This window comes from Garra rufa, chromosome 2, assembly GCF_049309525.1.
Source record: "Garra rufa chromosome 2, GarRuf1.0, whole genome shotgun sequence".
NCBI lineage: Eukaryota > Metazoa > Chordata > Actinopteri > Cypriniformes > Cyprinidae > Garra > Garra rufa.
Window position 1 is genome coordinate 45,262,137 of NC_133362.1, and position 20,880 is coordinate 45,283,016.

A 20,880-nucleotide genomic window follows, 5' to 3' on the forward strand; every position below is an offset into this window, starting at 1 on the left:
GATTTAAAAAGTAATGCAAAAGTAATGTAACATCCAGGATCCAGTGGCACCAATCCTCAAAGAAAGCTGAGTGGCACCAGTTCGATGAGGGCGTGAACCAGATCCTGGAAGTGACAGGCAAGGGGGATGTGGACCATCGACTGTTAACAATAACCACACTCATAGTGAACATTGCAGCTGAGCGATTCGGAACTGTGACATCCAAACCCACTCCATCTGCATACACTCCAAGCCACAGAGTGAGGAAAATCAAACGTCTCAGGGAAGAACTCAAGCTGTACAAGGCAGCAGGGGAAGTAGAGAGAGCTGGCCTAGTAGATCTGAGAGGAATCCTGAGGAAACAACTCTTGACCCTTTGTAGGGCAGAGTCCCACAGGAGGAGGCGGAAAGAGAGAGCAAGGAAGAGGGCAGCATTTTTGGCCAACCCTTTCAAGTTGACCAAGCAGCTCCTTGGCCAAAAGAGGACTGGCCAACTCACCTGCTCCAAGGACGCTATCAACAACCACCTCAAGGCCACTTATTCTGACCCAAACAGAGAACGACCGCTGGGGCCATGCGATGCACTGCTGACACCACCAGAGCCCACATCAGAGTTAAACCTGAAGGAGCCCTGTCAGAGTGAAGTGGAGGAAGTGGTGAGGAGAGCGAGGTCAAGCTCAGCACCAGGCCCGAGTGGAGTGCCTTACAAGGTATATAAGAACTGCCTAAAGCTTCTACACAGGCTCTGGAAGGCCCTGAAAGTTATCTGGAGAAGAGGGAAGATCGCCCAGCCATGGAGGTTTGCTGAGGGAGTGTACATCCCAAAAGAGGAGAAGTCTGAGAACATCGACCAGTTTCGGGTCATCTCCTTGCTCAGCGTGGAGAGCAAAATATTCTTCAGCATTGTGGCCAAGAGACTCTCCAACTTCATGTTGAGCAATAAATACATCGACACGTCTGTGCAGAAGGGAGGTATACCAGGAGTCCCAGGTTGCCTGGAACACACAGGCGTGGTAACCCAGCTCATCAGGGATGCAAGAGAAGGCAGGGGGGACCTGGCTGTGCTGTGGCTAGATCTCACCAATGCCTACGGCTCAATACCCCACAAGCTGGTGGAGGTCGCACTGGAGAAACATCACGTACCCCAGAAGGTGAAAGGCCTCACCCTGGACTATTACAGCAAGTTCAGCTTGAGAGTCTCCTCTGGCCAGTTAACATCAGATTGGCACCAGCTTGAGGTAGGGATAATCACTGGTTGCACCATCTCGGTGACCCTCTTTGCGCTTGCAATGAACATGATGGTCAAGGAAGCCGAGACAGAGTGCAGAGGCCCCCTCAGCAAGTCCGGAGTAAGGCAACCTCCCATCAGAGCCTTCATGGACGATCTCACAGTGACAACAACCGCGGTACCAGGAGCAAGATGGATCCTCCAAGGGTTGGAGAGGCTCATGGCATGGGCACGCATGAGCTTCAAACCTGCAAAATCCAGACCCTTGGTGCTAAAGAAGGGGAAAGTCACAGATGAGTTCCGCTTCAGGCTGGGACAACATCAAATCCCATCAGTCACTGAGAAACCAGTAAAGAGCCTCGGGAAGGCCTTTAACTGTAGCCTCAATGACAGAGACTCCATCAGGGAAACCAGCACTGACATGGTTGAGAGCAGTGGATAGATCAAGGCTCCCTGGAAGATTCAAGGCTTGGGTCTACCAATATGGGATCCTCCCAAGACTCCTCTGGCCCCTGCTCATCTATGAGGTCCCCATGACTGGTTGAAGGTTTTGAGCAAAAGGTGAGCAGCTATCTACGCAGATGGCTGGGATTGCCACGCAGCTTAAGCAACATTGCTCTGTATGGGAACACCAACAAGCTCAGACTTCCTTTTGGATCAGTCAGGGAGGAGTTCATTGTGGCACGAGAACATCTGGATCCAGAGATGCGAAAGTGTCCGGGGCAGGGATTGTCGTCAGGACAGGGAGTAAGTGGAGGGCAGCAGAGGCAGTCCAATAAGCTTGAAACTCGGTTGAAGCACAAAGCCATCCTTGGGACAGTAGTGCAAGGCAGAGCCGGACTTGGGAGCCTAACAGCAACCTGGTACGACTTGGCCAGCAGGAGGAAGAGGCAGAGGCTGGTGCAGGAGGAGGTGCGTGCTTCAGTTGAGGAGGAGAGAACCAGCAGAGCAGTGGCCATGCGGCAGCAAGGTGCCTGGATGAAGTGGGGGCAGGCGATGGAGCGGAATGTCACCTGGAAGGACATCTGGACGTGGAACCCCCAGAGAATCAGGTTCTTGATACAAGGGGTCTACAACATTCTTCCCAGCCCATCTAACCTGTACACATGGGGCAGAGTAGAGACACCTGCAATGCCCGCTGTGTTGCAAGCCAGGGACACTAGGACACTTCTTGAGCAGCTGCTCCAAGGCACTAGGCGAGGGCCGGTATCGGTGGAGACACGATCAGGTCCTTAAATCAATTGCTGAGGCAATCAGCAAGGGGATCAAAGACAGCCGATACCGCCAAGCCACAGCCAAGGCCATTCACTTCATCAAGGAAGGACAAAGGCTAGAGAAAACATCAAAGAGCTGCTCTGCTGGGTTGCTCTCCACGGCCCGAGACTGGGTGATGTCAGTTGACCTAGAGAAGCAACTGAAGATTCCACAACAGTGCCCTGGGAGGAGAGGATGGAGGAGGCTCAGGAGAGAAAGAGGGAAAAATATCAGGAGCTGGTGGAGCAGTGTCAGACAAATGGGTGGAGGACCAGGTGTATGCCAATGGAAGTGGGCAGTCGGGGATTTGCCAGCCACACCCTGAACAAGGCCTATGGTGCACTGGGCATAACAGGCGCCAACCGAAGAAGAGCCATAAGCAACAACGTGGAGGCAGCGGAGAAAGCATCCAGATGGCTCTGGTGGAAGAGGGGAGAGCGGTGGGGGCGGTAGCATGCCACTTGGACACAGGCCGGGGTCTGATCAGCCTCGGTCGGGTCGCCTAGAGGAGGGTGTCTGTTGCAAGACCCGAAACACCCCGTGAGTCCAGAAAACAACACTGATGATTTGTCCAAGGTCGTGCATCAGAAGATGTTTCTGTAACTAACACATTACTTTCCATAAAAAGTAACTAAGTAACGTAATTAGTTACTTCTTTAGGGAGAAACTTTAATATTGTAGTGCATTACTTTTAAAAGTAACTTTCCCCAACACTGATAACCATATGGTTAAATTTTAGTTTACTGGCAGAACTTTCTTGTTAGCAATTATTTGTTTTGTTCATTTTTGCTGGCGTGATCATATTCATGATTTGAGTCCTCCATCTGTTCTTTCACCTGTCTACCAGAGCAGATGCACTTTATCAGTTACTCTCTGCTGTCATTCCCTTTATATGTTTGTTTTTGTTTCAGATTGCCAGAAAGTTTTACGGAATTACGGAATTTAACATGCCTTTCCATCAATGACATTTCTTTACAAGCACTTCCAGACAACATTGGAAAGTAAGTGTGTTTTGCTCCTCTGTTGTGCATCATTCAGCTGCAGTCCAGTTTGTTTCTATGTACTCTCCTTTTATTAGACCGGATAATCTGGCTCTGTTTGCAATTTTTAGAGGGATTTTGTGTCTTATGATATTAGCAGGGTTTGATCCACGATGACATTCTCATATGATCTGAAATATGAACACTGTTGAAAACTGATATAGACATTAGGGGTGCTCCAATTAGGATTTTCGTGGCCGATCACAGGAAGCAGTATCTGCCGATCCAATCACCTATACCGACATTTTTAAAGCCGCCTTTTTATCATGTAGAATTATTTATAGTGAAACTCCAGGATTTTTAGGCATTTAATCAGTTTTTAATTCAGTGCTTTTTACTTCTGCATTTACATCTAGATTTATATATAAAGTTGCTCAAGCAAGTGGCAAAACATTTAAACTGCTTATGTTATCACTAGAGTTGGGTATCTAGAACAGGTTTCAAATTTCCAATAACCAGGTATTCAATAAGACACGTGCATTTCGATTCTGCTTAACGATTCCTGCGTTTGCATTTGAATGTGATTTTTAAACTATTTAAGTGCAGAAAGGAAAAGAACTTGCGCACTGTTTGCATGCAGTGAGCACGGAGCAGTGCGGGTTCCCGACCTGTGTCCGTTCTCGAACAGTTTGCATTTTCACTGCAGAAGAGTTTGTTCCAGCCCAGAACTGACTACTCTTTCACATTTATTGACCCTTATGCATGAAATATGTCAGCATATCCTCAAACACAGCGGTTTTTTGTCTTGAGTAAACGTAAACCGATGAAAAAGAAAACGCATGTGTAACAGTATTTTTAGATCTTTGTTCGGTGTTAAAGAGACAGCTGTCTAATAAACGTGCCGCCTGTCATTATGTTAATTAAAGAATAAATGTTATAAATTTTTATAAAATACTTTTATAAATTTAAAATAAAATATTAAACAATATTAAATATTTAGATTTCAATTTCTGTACCAATATGCATTGACTGAAACACAGTAGACTTTAATTAATTGCATTTATGGTCTAATTATGACATTTTTGTGTCAATCCTTGTTCATGTTTTCAGCAAACAATGCGCTGTCACTTTAATTCTGTGCGTGCAGCACAGACACAGTGCAGAAACAATCTCTGCACTGCTGCAGACGCACCTCTCCTGGACCGCAACCGTGCACATGAGCGTGGAAAAAAATACATACTGCAAATGGAGTTATATATGTAAACCTGGCCTTATGTGTGTGTGCCTCGAGTGTGCACGAGCGCCTTGTCTCCAGGAGAGCCTGCGAGTACTGAATGGTTATATGCTAGAAAGAATTAAAAAGGAATGCAATTTATGAACTTTAATGACGATGCAACACTGCCTCTATTGTGCAATTAACAATCCCTGTCAACTGTGCAGCGTGCAGCTCACTTATAGTCAGATGTGATGTGGTGATTGGAAGTCATTTGTGCACTTTGAAAGAGATAGAGAAAGTGCCGTCATTCACTCGCGCTGTTTGTGAAATTACTTCTCATATAAGGTTTTCAAATTACTTTAAGTTATTTAACTAAGAAATATGAATTGTACCTCACCTTCAGCATTATAATTGTTTTACCTGCGTTGGACAGAGACTGAGACGGTAACTCTGCATTTCGTGCCAAACCTCTCACGGCATGTCAAGTCAAGTCACCTTTATTTATATAGCGCCTTTTACAATACAGATTGTGTCAAAGCAACTGCACAGTATTTAAACAGCACAATAGTGTGTAAGTAACGCATTATTGTAACAATCAATTTTCAGTTAAAGGCAGTTCATCAATGAATTCAGTGATATCATCGTCAGTTCAGTTCAAATAGTATACGATATCGCTGGAAAATGTCCCCAACTAAGCAAGCCAGAGGCGACCGCGGCAAGGAACCAAAACTCCACAGGTGACAGATGGAGAAAAAAACCTTGGGAGAAACCAGGCTCAGTCGGGGGACCAGTTCTCCTCTGGCCAGACCAAACAACAGTTTGTACCAATGTCTGATTGTAGAGAACTCATCAGGATCCTGTGGTGTAGCGCCGATGGCCGTCAAGGTTGGCGAGGTCTTTATTGATGATCCGCCTTGGAGCTCATCTGGTTGACATCCACGGCTATTGAAGTCATCTCTAGGTGGTGATCCATGATCTAAGCTGGGTACGGACTGGATCCGGGGGACTGGAGTGACCATCTGATCTGGATACAGGCTGGGTCTGGAGGCTACGGTGACCTCGGAATAAGAATGAAACAGACTAATATTAGCGTAGATGCCATTCTTTTTACGATGCAACGAGTGCATCAGGTGTTATGGGAGGTGTTTTCGGTTCCGGTTGACCTAATTAATGCAGCCTAACAATCCTTTAACGGATTTGAATTATAGAAATGTGTTAATGATTTTATGTGTAAGCCAGGTTAAAGAGATGTGTCTTTAATCTAGATTTAAACTGACAGAGTGTGTCTGCCTCCCGAACAGTGTTAGGTAGATTGTTCCAGAGTTTAGGCGCTAGATAAGAAAATGATCTGCCGCCCGCAGTTGATTTTGATATTCTAGGTATTATCAAATTGCCAGAATTTTGAGAATTTTGATAACGCAGCGGACGTGAAGGACTATAATACGATAGGAGCTCGTTCAAGTACTGAGGAGCTAAACCATTGAGGGCTTTATAAGTAATTAGCAAGATTTTAAAATCTATACGATGTTTTATAGGGAGCCAATGCAGTGCTGACAGAACCGGGCTAATATGGTCATATGGTAATATGGTTCTAGTAAGAACTCTAGCTGCTGCATTTTGGACCAGCTGGAGTTTGTTTATTAAGCGTGCAGAACAACCACCCAATAAAGCATTACAATAATCTATCCTTGAGGTCATGAACGCATGAATTAATGTTTCAGCATTTGACATTGATAGCATAGGTCGTAATTTCGATATATTTTTAAGATGGAAAAATGCGGTTTTGCAGATGCTAGAAATGTGGCTTTCAAAGGAGAGATTGCTATCGAATAGGACGCCTAGGTTCCTAACTGATGACGACGAATTTACAGAGCAGCCATCTAGTATTAGACTGTGTTTTAGGTCATTACTTGTGGAGGTTTTAGGTCCAATAATTAGTACCTCTGTTTTTTTCAGAATTTAACAGTAAGAAGTTATTCGCCATCCAGTTTTTAATATCAGCTATGCATTCTGTTAGTTTTTCGAATGGATATGTTTTGCCGGGCTGCGAAGAAATATAGAGCTGAGTATCATCAGCGTAACAATGAAAGCTAACACCATGTTTCCTGATGATATCTCCCAAGGGTAACATGTAAAGCGTAAAAAGTAATGGCCCTAGCACTGAGCCTTGAGGTACTCCATACTGCACTTGCGATCTAAATGATACCTCTTCATTTATTGCCACAAACTGATGACGGTCTGATAAGTACGATTCGAACCATGCCAGTGCACTACCACTAATGCCTACATAATTTTCAAGTCTATTTAAAAGAATGTTGTGGTCAATAGTATCAAATGCAGCACTAAGATCCAGTAGCAGTCCAGTAGCATGTGCTTTAGATCGTTTTTAAAGACCGCCGATCAAACATCCCAAAGCGATTATCGTTCGATAGTGATCAGTAGCTGATCAATCCGAGCACCCCTAATAGACATTTGATCTTTGGGATGGACTGACTTAATTTGCTATATCCATCTCTGTTGCTGTTATATTTATCAGCATCTGAGATGGCTACAGTAATAATAATATCCCATTACTTGATGACTATTGCTGATATGATATCAGAAATTAGACTAAACGGCTAAAACTGTCTAATTTCAGACAATTGTTTCCACATTTTCAAATTGAGTTAAAAGCATCTACCCTCAGGGACATTTTGACATGTGCAATGAGACTGAGACTGAGTTCGTGGTTTCTGTAGTTTAGTCTATTGGTGGGTGATTTTTGGCTGTATTTCTTTAGCTGGTGAGTATGACACAGTCTATCTCCAGGACGACAAATTGTTTCCCAAAAACAGTCTAGTGGGCATGCGAGTGGCTCAGCCTGTTATTCCAGTGGAATATCATTCGTATCACCATTGTCTCTGTAGTAAATCTGGGAAACGTCTGGGCAACTTTTTTTCCCTCTGTTTTGTGATTCCACGGCTCTCTTCATTTCCTGTGTAATTTCCTCTTCCGTGCCTGTCGTCTCTCTATCTCACAGCTCAGTGGCAGTCTCCTGCAGTCTGAACCTTCAGAAAGTGCCTAGAAAAATAATGGAAATTCATTCATATGGCCAGGCTAGTCCTTTTATGAGCAGTTAGTTGATTTACTATAGACGTTAATCAACTGTGAGACTAACAGAGCTAGTATCACTACTGTTAAATATCTAGACAATATTTAAGTGTTGTTTGCCACTAACCCTTACTAGTCACATGCACATTACATGAAATGCTTACTGACTTTTACTATTTAAAGGAGTAGTTCACTTTCAGAATTTTTTTTTACAGAATATGTACTCACCCCCTTGTCATCCAAGATGTTCATGTCTTTCTTCAGTCGTAAGGAAATGATGTTTTTTGAGTAAAACATTTCAGGATTTCTCTCCATATAATGGACTTCTATGGTGCGCCCAAGTTTAAACTTCCAAAATGCAGCTTCAAAGGGCTCTAAATGATCCCAGCCGATGAAAGAAGGGTCTTATCTAGCAAAACGATGGGTTATTTTCCAAAACAAAATTACAATTTATATACTTTTTAAATCAAATGCTCATCTTGTCTAGCTCAGCAAGATGAGGGTTTGAGAAAAAGTATATAAGTTAATGTAAATAAGTAAATGTTTTTAGAAAATAACCCATCGTTTTGCTAGATAAGACCCTTCTTCCTCGGCTGGGATCATTTAGAACCCTTTGAAGCTGCATTTAAACTGCATTTTGGAAGTTCAAACTCAGGGCACCCTAGAAGTCCACTATATGGGGAGAAGTCCTGAAATGTTTTCCTCAAAAAACACAATTTCTTTACGACCGAAGAAAGAAAAACATGAACATCTTGGATGACAAGGGGGTGAGTACATTATCTGTACATTTTTGCTTTGAAAGTGAACTACTCCTTTAATAGGAAATTATAATTAACAATTTTTCCCCTTGACTTGTTGGACAATTTCAAGACAAACTTTGCTATCATCCATTCAAAACTGATGAAAATTAAAACATTTTAAAATTAGTGATATATATATATCTCCCCTAGATATTTTGAGATAAAAATAAATATGTGGTTCTTTTATGTGTTACACCAAAGGACATTATGTCACACAAAGGACAGAAATGGTAGTTATTAAAGTATTTCTACTTAATTTTGAACATGCCGAAGGAGAAACAATATCAACTTTTTTTTATAACAAAACAAACTATATTCATTTATTTTTCAACTTTATGGATACTCTTTGCAAGGCATCATTTTGATCCTATTTACTTTCTGCATCGCTTTCTTAGTATCTCGTCCCTTCTGGTGGATCCCTCTTCATTTTCTATCTATATTTCTGTGTCCTCTCTCTTCCACTAATTTCTCTCCCACAATTATTTTTGATTATTTTCATATTTTATAACAGTACAAGTTTCCTGCAAAAACATCAGAAGATAGTTTAATTAATGTAATTGTTGCATTTAAGAATACTGAAAATGATTAAAAAAGAATAAAAAATATTTAAACAAATCTTATTTTATTATTTAAAATGCTTCTTAAAGAGACCTTGTCCACAGGCGTGACATCTTTGTCCTGTGTGACAGTACACTTTTTCTGTCACACTATAGGACGTTTCAGCTTTTTGTGTAAATTTAATTACCTTGCTACTCTGATTTAACCTGTCATTAGTGGTTAGCAAGACACATTTGCATAATTGTCCTTGATTATGTAGCTTAACATACAGTTTTTAATTAAAAAATATAATTTAAGGGTGTCACACCAAAGGACATTTTGTGGTGGTTCCAAAAAGTTATATTTTTGAACAGTTCTAAGACGAACATTTACCAAGCGCACATGTCATGGCCTTGACAGGGGGCTTCAGTAACATGATCATGAGTTTTTTTTCTGGAATTGGCCGATTTAAAATCAAGAAATGGTGTCACACCAGAGGACATGTTTTTCAGAGACAAAGTGTATCAAGTTCCTTTGCTTTCAGAAATATATGGATGATGAAATGATTGCCATTTACTAAAATAGACACTTCTACAATTATGCCAGGGGTATGTATTAACATTTTTATGGTTTTCTTTTTAATTTATAAAAGTTGTAATTTATTGAGTTTTGCTTGAGACAGTCACACCAAAGGACAATTTTGAGATTTGACTCAAAAATTAAAAAAATCAAATAACACTGCAGCCTTAATAATAATGTTTAACAGTTTACTAGCTCGATTTTGGCAAAAATCATAATCACAATTATTTTGGTCAATATTGTGATCTTGATTATTTAACATGATTATGACTGGGTCCAAAACTTTATATTAGTGATTAATTTAAAGAAAGATATAAATGGAAAAAAAAAAGTGTTTAAAAAAAATACTTAATACTTTTATTGCAAGTCTAAAGTAGTCTAACAATACTACAGAAATTGAATGTAATTATTTGAATGTAAAATAAAACGGTGCCTTCACTGTAAGAATTAAACATGCTTTGTTTCTTATTAAAACTACAAAAGTCCTTTATTCAAGAGCAGTGAGTGATTTCTCTCTTTGTATTTTCACGTTTTATTAATATTAAGCACAGAGACGGCAGAAGGAATATTATACCGTTTATGATCATTTAAGACATAACTGACACAGGTTTACATCAATAATAATTTAATAAATAATATTTTTGTGTGCATTTGACCATTTAGGCGCGTACCTTGAGTTAAAAGATAACTTTACGTGTTTTGCTCCGTCTCTGAGCGCATACACAGGACAGCGGACATTCTCACTTTTAAAAACACAACATCAAAGAAACATAAATCAATCATGTCCCATTTTATGAAAGTCCTGTTACATGATTTTGCTGATTTGCATGTGAAATTAGGCTTTTAAGGAGGAACGAAAGCGCACCACTGGAAAGGGGGCTGAATGGGGCGCAATAATCGTTTCATCTCCATTACTGTATTTTCATGATGTTTGAAGCCGAAATCAAAACTGAATTTCAATTAATTGCACAGCCCTACAGTTTACTGCATTTTAAATAACAATTAATTTTTATCTTGTGGGGCAGTGAAAATGTCATGTGTGTGTGTGTGTGTGTGTGTGTATATATATATATACAAAGAAAGAAATATTACATTTCGCATTGAAATTGGAAATGAAGGATTTTTGAGATTTTGGATAAATTTGTGCTTGTCTTACCTCAAACACAAGCATAATGCCTGAAACAGGAAAAAAATAATTTCTTTTTTTCTTGTTGATTGTTTAATCTGGCCCAGTGAGGCTCTGTGGAGAGGAGAAAGGGCAGAATGGCTTGGCCAGTAAGATGATCTTTTTCAGTGAGCAGATATTTTAATAGAGATCAATCCCAGAGTGATTAATACTGCCTTGTAATCTTTTAGCTGACATTTCTCCTCATTGTCATCCTCTCAGTCAACATACACTATAGTCACACCTAGGGATGGGTACCGAAACCCGGTACTTTATCGGTCCCGGTGCCAAATTATAAAAGACCGAAGTATCGATTAGCTCTGATGTTAACGGTTCTGTTGTCGGCAATGGAGAAATTTAAAAAACAAATGTCCTATTTATTATTGCTAAATAAACATTACCTAGCATATTTTACCTGACCAGCCTTTTGTAATTTGCGATAATATTCGTTATTTGCTAATCTCACGCATGAAATGTAATCTGTTCTGCAGTACACAGAGCTTGCGCTTATGGAGTGACAATGGCGGAGAGCACCGAACGATCCAAAGTATGGTTACACTTCACCCGTGTGAACACGGACAATGCTCGTTGCAACAAGATTTTTGCTTGTAAACACAAGCAATTTATCAAAACATCTAGCCAAAGTGCATATGTGCAGAAATGCAAAGTTTTCGACTGCCTAGCTTCTACTTCATCATCCATCTCCTCAGGTATGCATGCTATGTTAAAATAACGACATAAACATCACATAAGATCTCTCTAAATCAGTATTATAATGTTAATATTTGAATAAACACACATTCAGATAGTGTTGGGCGATGTGCACAATTTTCATATCGTCTACCTGTGAGATCGCCGATACACCATACTATCCTGCTAATTTATTTAATGACATGTAAATATGTCAATATGTAATAAATTCCTTATTCGTTTTGTAAGGGTAGTGCATGTGACTAAGTTGTGCGTGTACAGTGCGCTGACGGTAGTTCTGTTGGATAGGTTTAAGTTTACTTTCGGTTTCATTCTCTGCTATCTTCACGGAGCGGTAAATGTGCGTGCGTGAATGTAAATGAATGTATCTTTCTTTACTCGTCATGTTGTGATGATGTTACCGCTGTATGTGTGATCTTTGTCATCAGTTCATGTTGTACTTCAGTTCATATTGATTGTGGGGAAATGGTGCCCGTGTAATTCACGTGCTTATGTTTAGCGCCATTTTATCGCATCGTAATTCTAGTTAACGCATACAGATGTTACTGAGGAGAATGTTTATGTTTACTACATACAGACGGATTCTGATATATCGTATTTAATTCAGCCTAAACCACATTTTACTACCTCTGTTATCCTAATGACTGTCTACACTTAATCTATGTACACTGTATGATGAATAAATCTCTTACCCATTTTCACTGCACCGCGGCAAGTTTCTGAAGCATCCTAGAACCGACTCTCCGCGCTGCATCGCTAAAGTTAGGTGCCTTTTTGACGCATAATAATAATAATAATAATCGTCTTACTATCGTCAAAGGCATCAGCAACAGGCGATATCTCTGACTATCGTCGATACACGATACTATCGTCTATCGGCACAACCCTACATTCAGATACATATAGCCTACATATAGGCTAAATATTTAGAATATTTGTATGCAGTAGCCTAAATAAATATTAAACATTAAAATGCCTTTATAGTACTGCTTTTACAAATACATAAATAATAATAAATTATGCTAAGAAATTATAGAGCAGAGCTTACCTAAAAATTAATTTGAGGTTAAATCATTGTAAATTAATTTACAAAGAAAATTGTGTTTATTTATTTGTTGTACAATCATTGGTTTTGTTTGTGTAACAGATATTTGCTCGAACATTAGTGTTTGCTAAGTGTTATTTCTGTTCTCAATTTGTTTCAGTTTTTTAATTAAAAACACAACAAAAAGTACCGATAAGAGTACCGTTAAAGTACCGAATCGATAAGTGGTATCGATAGAAGTAGTAATAGCGTTAAAACCTTAACGATACCCATCCCTAGTCACACCACACGTATGTATATCCATCACCTTTATTGACAAACAAAATCATTAATGTGCATCAGTGACACTATTTTCCCCCTGATTGATGGCAGACAGTTATTACTGCAGTATTCAAAGGCTTTAGTTTGTGGAATTGAAATACTCCATTCGCTACAGCCTCGAACAATAATCCTCTTTTTTTTTTTTCTCTCCGTTTTCATTTCAGTAGACAAACCTGATTAATGTCTGTGTGACTTTAGCTGTATCTATAGCCTTGAGCTCCAGACATTTGAAAGCATGTTGAACTCTTGTCCGTTCTCTGGGTTGATTAAATTTTCACGGTAACAAATAGCAGCATTTCCTGTCCTCGAAATCAAGCTGTCCGTGTGACTGAGTGAAGAGGTCATTTGGCCACACATTGCTTCTTTCATCTTAGCGTTTTCATTTTTGTTTTGAATCTGTTTACTGAAAAATTAAACCCTTGATTGCTGAAAGTTGTTTTTCTAGAAATGTGAGTGGTTTTATCTCTGAATTATTGGTGTTTGTTTAGTGTTAACAGGGAAGTCATCTTGACCTCCTGTTACTTAATTTGCTGTAGTTATTGTTTTTAAAAGCATATCAGGTTTTAAACAGCAGAAAGTCCCTGGAAGGCCTGAAATAAATGAGCTGAAATGCCACTGCCCCATCTGTGAGGCTCAGAGCAATGAGTGTGCGCTGGAAGACTGTGATTGATATCTCAGGATGTGTTAAGCGTGCTTCCCACAGCGCCTCACCCTTCTCTCTGTCAGTGGATAGACCTTATCTCAGTGCTTATTATTTTTTAACAGAAGATGACTAGCCATTTCTGTGTAGAGTTTGCATCTTACTCAAAACTTTCTACAAAAGTGTTCAGCAGCACAACACCGATAATAATCAAAAATGTTTCTTGCACAGCAAAGCAGAACATTTTAACGATTTCTAAAGGATCATGTGACTTGTAGTTTTGATCACAGCAATAAATTACATTTTTACAAAATATTCAAATAGAAAATGGTTATTTTCTATTGTAAAAAATCATAAAATGTTACTTTTTTTAGTTTATTCTTGAAGACGAAATGCAGCTTTGGTGAGGAGAAAAGACTGTTTTCAAAACATTCAAACTCTTTTCACTGTGTATATGCTTATGGTTGAGAAATCATTACTGTGTTGGCTGCATCTTGATATCCTTCAATGGCTTTTATGTAGACTTGGGAAGCTTTGTCTTGTAAACAAGCTTTGTCTTGTAAACATTACATCTGTAATTATCCTAATGGTAAAATGTATGGTCGCCCTGAAATACAAATTAAATTTAGAAAACACATCAGGACAAAATAATCTACTGCTTAAAATGTGTAAAAGTTTAAATTTATATATTGTGCAATGTTTCTGTCTTTCATCTAGCCTCAGTAACTTGGTATCACTGGAACTCCGAGAGAACTTGCTGACTTATTTACCAGAGTAAGTGTACACCTTACTTTGCTATGTATGTGTTTGTTTGTAAGTTTGTGTGTATGTATGTGTACATAAGGCAATAGCAAATTAAATGTTTATTTGTTTTTGTTTCAATCAGGTCTCTGTCTCAGCTTCAGAAACTTGAAGAACTGGACGTAGGAAGCAATGAACTGTATAATTTGGTAAGTGTTCAGATTTTCACGACATGCTCTAAATGGACTAATAACAGTAATAACGACTTTAATTGCACAAGGCTTGGAATATGTTAGCTGTCACACCTTCTCTGGAACCTCGTCTAATTATTAGGCTGAATATGATCGACATGTCCACATCACTTCTAATCCTAAAATCAAAAGAAAAAAGACTTTATTTTGCTTAAAGACATTGGGCCTTGTGAAACTTTTATAAATGTACAAGTAAATTCGCAGTGGGAATGTCACAATGTTCTAAATGTTGATAACAATCTGTAATTATCTTAATGGAAATACGTGGTGGTGCTCCTGAAATGCAAATTAAATATCCTACTCCACCAGCATAATTTAACATAATTTAAAATCCCCATGAAATCAAAATTGAGTTTTTTTTTTTTTGTCTTTTAGTATGAATATGTTAGCCTTAAAGGGATAGTTCACCCTAAAATGAAAATTTGATGTTTATCTGCTTACCCCCAGGGCATCAAAGATGTAGGTGACTTTGTTTCTTCAGTAGAACACAAACGAAGATTTTTAATTCAAAGCGATGCAGTCTGTCACTCATATAATGGCAGTCAATGGTTACCAAATCTTTAAGAGTAAAAAAACATGCACAGACAAAACCAAATTAAACCCTGCGGCTCGTACCACAGAGATTGGTAGTTACATTAGGAAAATCTGTTGACTTTAGCGATCTTTGTTGTATTATGTGCCAGTGGTGACCATTCAAAAATTGGTGAATCGGCACTAAAAGTTTGCATGCAACTCAAGCTGTATTATGCCCTTTTAATGCCTTTTGAATGCCCTTTTAGATATTGGTCTTAATAAACATTTTTATTGCCCTATGAGATTTGGTTTTAGAGATATTGGAATTTCAATATGGCTCCAGGAGTAAATCATTAAAAACCAAATGTCTATTGAAAAAAAAATTGATACTTATTTTCTTTTAAAAAGGAATGTCTGAAGAAAAAATAATCTTAAACCTAGAGATGTATCTTGTTTCTTTCTGTTAAGACAACTGCATTAAACATACCAGTCTGAGTGCCATAAATATTATTTTTTCCGTGTTGAAACTCTTGGTAGCTTCAGAAGCTGTAAAAATGAACAAAATCCCTTCTTCCAAAATATGCCTGGAACTGATTCAAATATAGAATCTTATAAATAGTCTACAGAAAGCAAGGTAATGTGCCTCAACTTGACCATTTCAGTGCACTTTTAGCACTCAGACAGCTATGTTCTATACAATTGTTTTGATAGAGGGAAGCAAGATACAATTCTAATTTCAACATTATTTCTTCTTCAGATTTTGTTCTTTAAACAAAATAAGTATCAGCTATATACAAAGTGACCAACATTTGGATTTCGACCACTGAAAATGGGTAATCCTCATTGAGATCCTTAAATCACAGGGACTGAATGATGTAGGGCCTTGAAAATTAATATTCCAAAAGAAAAGATTATTAAAAACTAGAATCGAAAATCGTATTAAGATACATCTCCTGTTTTAATATTATTTGTTCTTCAGACATTCCTCTTTAAAATAAAAGAAGTATAGTATTTTTTAAACTGATCCACATTTGGTTTTTGACCACTGAAAATGTGTACATTTTAACGATTTACTCCCTGGAGCCATATTGAAGTTCCAATATCTGTGGAACCGAATCTAATAGGGCATTAAACATAAAGATGCCAAAAGGAAAGTTTGTTAAGACCCAATATCTAAAAGAACATTAAAATATATTTAATACTTCTTGAGTTAAAGGCATGCAAACTTTGGTAAAAAAAAAACTTGAAAGTGCTGTTTCCCCATTTTTGAATGGTCACCATTGGCACATAATGCAACAAAGATTGCTAAAGTCAACATTTTTTTACTAATATAACACCAATCTCTCTGTAAAATTAAGATGATGCACTGAAGTAATTTTAACCCCCTCTAACTTGACTCTGAATCTAAGGTGAAAATTGCCATTTTGACCTCCCTCTACAAAATAGTGGATTACTCAGGAAATATTCATCCATGACATTTAATATTTTGGCTTTCATCACTATACATTTCAATCTTTCTTCAGAATAAATATTAGCAAAATGGAAAATTTGAGCCGGGGACCTCTGGTTGAGTTGATACGGAATGACCCTGCTGTTTATCCAAGTTTAAAACCCTTGTTTTTATGAATGTGACCCCTGTTTGACAGAGGCTGGACTTAATACAGGCTACATCGGAATGCTATTTCACAAATGTTTCACATTGGCCTGCATTCTTGTGCCGTCGGTAACCTGCTGTGTTCGTTGCTCTGTCTGAACTCTGTCAAACTTGTTTTCTTGCAGCCTGAGACAATAGGCTGTCTTGTCAGTCTAAAAGACCTGTGGCTGGACGCAAACCAGCTGTCTGACATACCACCGGTAAAGTATTTCTGACATGTCCTGTTGATGTCATTTTCAAAAACTGTCAGTCTATCAGACTGTCGAATCTGTAACAACACTAGTTCTTTTGCATATTATGTAAACATGCATTTTGAGTTTGATTGCAACACATAATCATTACTATTAGTGTTCATCATCTGTTTTTGATTACACCATTACTGTTTTTAATATTTATACCATATGTACATCGACTTAACATACAGTAGTCACCACTAATAAGCTACTAAATATATTGTAGTAGCCTACATTTTTTTTGTACAGCTGCTTTGCAACGATTTGTATTGTGAAAAGCGCTATACAAATAAACTTGAATTGAATTGAATTGAATGTATTGCTTCATCAATATTGTATTCTACTACCTTATATTATAACATAATTTTAACATTATTATTTTTTATTAACCAAGCACAAGCTACTCGACTTCCTTAAAATCCTAGAGGTTTTTTGTATGTGTGTGGTTGTGTTTGCATGCCTGCGTTTGCATACATATTAACATTTGTGTGTGTTTGTGCGCACCTGCTCTCTCTGCCCTCAGGACCTGGGTAGTATGCGAAGCCTTACTTGTCTGGATGTATCGGAGAACAAGTTAGAGCGCCTCCCAGAGGAGATGGGAAACCTCCTCTTCCTCACTGACCTCCTGGTGTCCCAGAACCTCATAGACGTGCTGCCGGAGGGCTTAGGTCAGTGTTTAGGACTCGACCGCTAACTGCAGTGCCTGTGTGTTTGTTCATGTGTTCTTAGTGATGGATGGAGTTTTTAATTTAGAAAAAAGGAGAGTTTATTTTAATGGAACAAATGAGACAATTTGTTGTACTTGTGGTTAATCTGCTGATCCACTGTTCTTGGGTAGCTGCCTTGTTGTTATAATAGTGAGCTGTAATGTTTGATTTTGTTTTCATGCAGTAACAGTACTGTTACATATGTTTTTCTTTAGGTAAATTAAGACGGCTTTCAATATTGAAAGCAGATCAAAACCGATTAGTCCAACTGCCGGAGAGCATAGGCAACTGTGAAAGCCTGACAGAACTAGTGCTGACAGAAAACCAGCTGGTGGTAAGTTACAGCACCTGAGCCTACTAATACTCTTCATACTTACTTTTAATTGGCAAGAGGAAAACCTGGGAAATGCATTTAGCAACAATTATTTTAGTATTTATTTATTTTTCTTTACTTGCTTTTTTTTGGTAATGGGAAAAATCATGCAGTACAAAACATGCTTATTACAAGAATCCTGTGTTTGGGCCAAATATGGACATAGAATAATGAACCTAGATATAAGTTTAATCTAGAATTTATGTTTGTTTAATCCAGCAGTTGGGTTTGTCCATATTTGACCCAAACATGGGATGAAACAACCCAGAAATTTAAAAATAAGTGTAGTGTTTTTTTTTTGTTTGTTTTTTTTAAATAAAGAGTTGTAGTCTTATGTGGTCTGATTATTGGTAATTTTTCTCTTATAGTAGGTGCAAGTGATTTTTATTTATATATTTTTTTTTCCAGAATTTGCCAAGAAGTATTGGAAAACTAAAGAAACTGTCCAACTTCAACTGTGATAGAAATCGACTAACATCTTTACCAAAAGAGGTATGCTATCCTAGTCATAGGGCCTTATTCACAAAACATAACCACATTTCCCATCATTCTCTGTGATAATATAAGAATGCTAAAACCCATAAACTACACACCTCATGTAAACCTTTAATGTTCTCCTCATTTTTGGTGTTAAAATCCTTAAAATTGCCCAACCTTTACATATTTTTTTTCGAACCAAAGTCACTTGAACACATCAAATTGTAGTTATGACTTTTTAGTTTAATGGAAAGCCCTTAGGAGGACCTTGGGGGCTCTTGGCAGCAGCAATAACAAATTCTTTAAAAGCTCACTTAAAGAATTAGTTCACTTTCAGAACAAAAATTTGCAGATAAAAAAACATTTTAGGATTTCTCTCCATATAATGGATATGTATGGTGCCCCCAAGTTTGAACTTCCAAAATGCAGTTTAAATGCAGCTTCAAAGAGCTCTAAAGGATCCCAGCTGAGGAATAAGGGTCTTATCTAGAGAAACGATTGGTTATTTTTAAAACAAATTGACAATTTCTATACTTTTTAACCTCAAATGCTTGTCTTGTCTCGTCTGGGAGTTTTGGGAGTTTTTCGACACCCTAACTGTATTGACCCGGATCACACAGACGCGCATCGCAGAGACGAGACAAGACGAGCATTTGAGGTTAAAAAGTATATCAATTGTTAATTTGTTTAGAAAGTAACCAAACTTCTTCCTCAGCTGGGAACGTTTAGAGCCCTTTGAAGCTGCATTTAAACTGCATTTTGGTAGTTCAAACTCCATACATATCCATTATATGGAGAGAAATCTTGAAATGTTTTCCTCAAACAACATAATTTCTTTCCGACTGAAGAAAGTTGTACATTGTAGTAAATACAGTGGTGCTTATGGCAAGTTCTCAGCAACTGTTCTGATACTTGGAACTAGTTTTTCTTGCTGTTGCTACTTTACCCATACACTGTAAACTCATATGCAAAGTGAAGTCTAAGTACACAAAGTTCAGCAACTTTACCAGTATTAAGAATGGACATTTTTATTGTGTTTTATTGCACACGGTAATTACTTGGGTAACAAAACATTTAAGTGGAAAAAGTCTTTTCTATTAGCTCAAGGTCATCCTGTGGGTGTTTTTGAACTGAAGTGCTAAACTACTCTTACGTTCAGTTAAAAAGTCAGTATCCTACTTTTTAATGTCTGAAGGACATTCACTGAAGGACGTTGAGTTGTTTATGATTAGAACAAGTCCTTGAAGATTGTGATGCTATTTCTGGAATAATCTTGTCCTGTTTGACATGAAATACAAGAAACTTTTACGGTTAGATGATTATAAGGTTATAATACAACTGTTGCAAAAAGTGAGCTGCATGGCAGATACAGCATCTAGTGCTGCAAAATCTCCTTTATGTTGAGAAAATGGTATCCAGCATCTAATAGTTTTGTGGAAGCTGTTTAACCATATTCGCATGGCCATGGATATACAGGACTAAAACTTAACAAATTTTACTTATTATTCTTTACTTAGAAGATGTGTTAGGGTTATTAGGGACCAGCAAGACTGCTTGATCAATTACCACCCTAAAGAAAAAAAAATATATAATTAAACTTTATTTAAAGTATTTTTTTATTGCACAATGCACATTTCTTAAATGTTTTAATTGTTTTAAAATCACTAATAATTGGGATTGTTTAATGTATTTTTAAACGCAAGATATTTAAAATGTACCTGAAGAATACTCAGAATAGTTCCACTTTACCACAACCTTTAGTTGGATCTCAGCACAAAATTAGTTGCTCCAGTTTAGCAGACTTTAAGTATACCAAAAGTACAATTGCAGGGTATTTTTATTAAGCACATAAATATGTAAATGTATTTACATTTATAGAATACGTAGCACAAAATAAATGTATTTCAAATGCATTTGAGTTTTTTTTTTTTTTTTTTCGCTAGGGAAAAGAAGCACGTCAAAATTAGATTAGAATAAGGTTTGTATTGTCAAAGTAATATAATTTTGTGTTCCAAAACTGAGTTCACCTACATGAAATGTAATGTAATGTAATTTCTGTAAATTGTAAATCTGTAAAGTGTAACTTTGAAAATTATTCTGACAAGAATTAATGCTGACAACAGTGGAACCACTTGGGAGAGAGTTATCAAGTCAGAAGACTTATTTCTTAGCACAAAAGAGGGCAGGGGTACAAGAGGAATACCAAACTTTTGTTTTAAATTTGAAAATATACCAAAAGAACAGCAAAAGAAATAACCAGGCTTTCACTTTAAGCTTTTATTTAGGGATGAGTGTTTTTTTTTTTTTTTGCTAGAAAAAGCAGGAGAAGTACGTAAGTGCATGAGAGCCGGCAAAAGTTTTGAAAAGAGTGATTGTTTATCTCACA

The 20,880-nt window shown here is 37.9% G+C and overlaps 1 protein-coding gene across 1 annotated transcript in view; it reads left to right on the forward strand.

The window, feature by feature from the left end:
• lrrc1 (leucine rich repeat containing 1) overlaps positions 1–20,880 on the forward strand; it is a 63,935-nt gene that overhangs the window by 21,797 nt on the left and 21,258 nt on the right. The window contains exons 4-10 of the mRNA XM_073835228.1: positions 3,373–3,462; positions 14,263–14,319; positions 14,432–14,495; positions 16,830–16,904; positions 17,461–17,605; positions 17,860–17,978; positions 18,426–18,509. Coding sequence (XP_073691329.1) covers positions 3,373–3,462; positions 14,263–14,319; positions 14,432–14,495; positions 16,830–16,904; positions 17,461–17,605; positions 17,860–17,978; positions 18,426–18,509 — 634 coding nt within the window. The remainder of the gene's footprint in view (positions 1–3,372; positions 3,463–14,262; positions 14,320–14,431; positions 14,496–16,829; positions 16,905–17,460; positions 17,606–17,859; positions 17,979–18,425; positions 18,510–20,880) is intronic.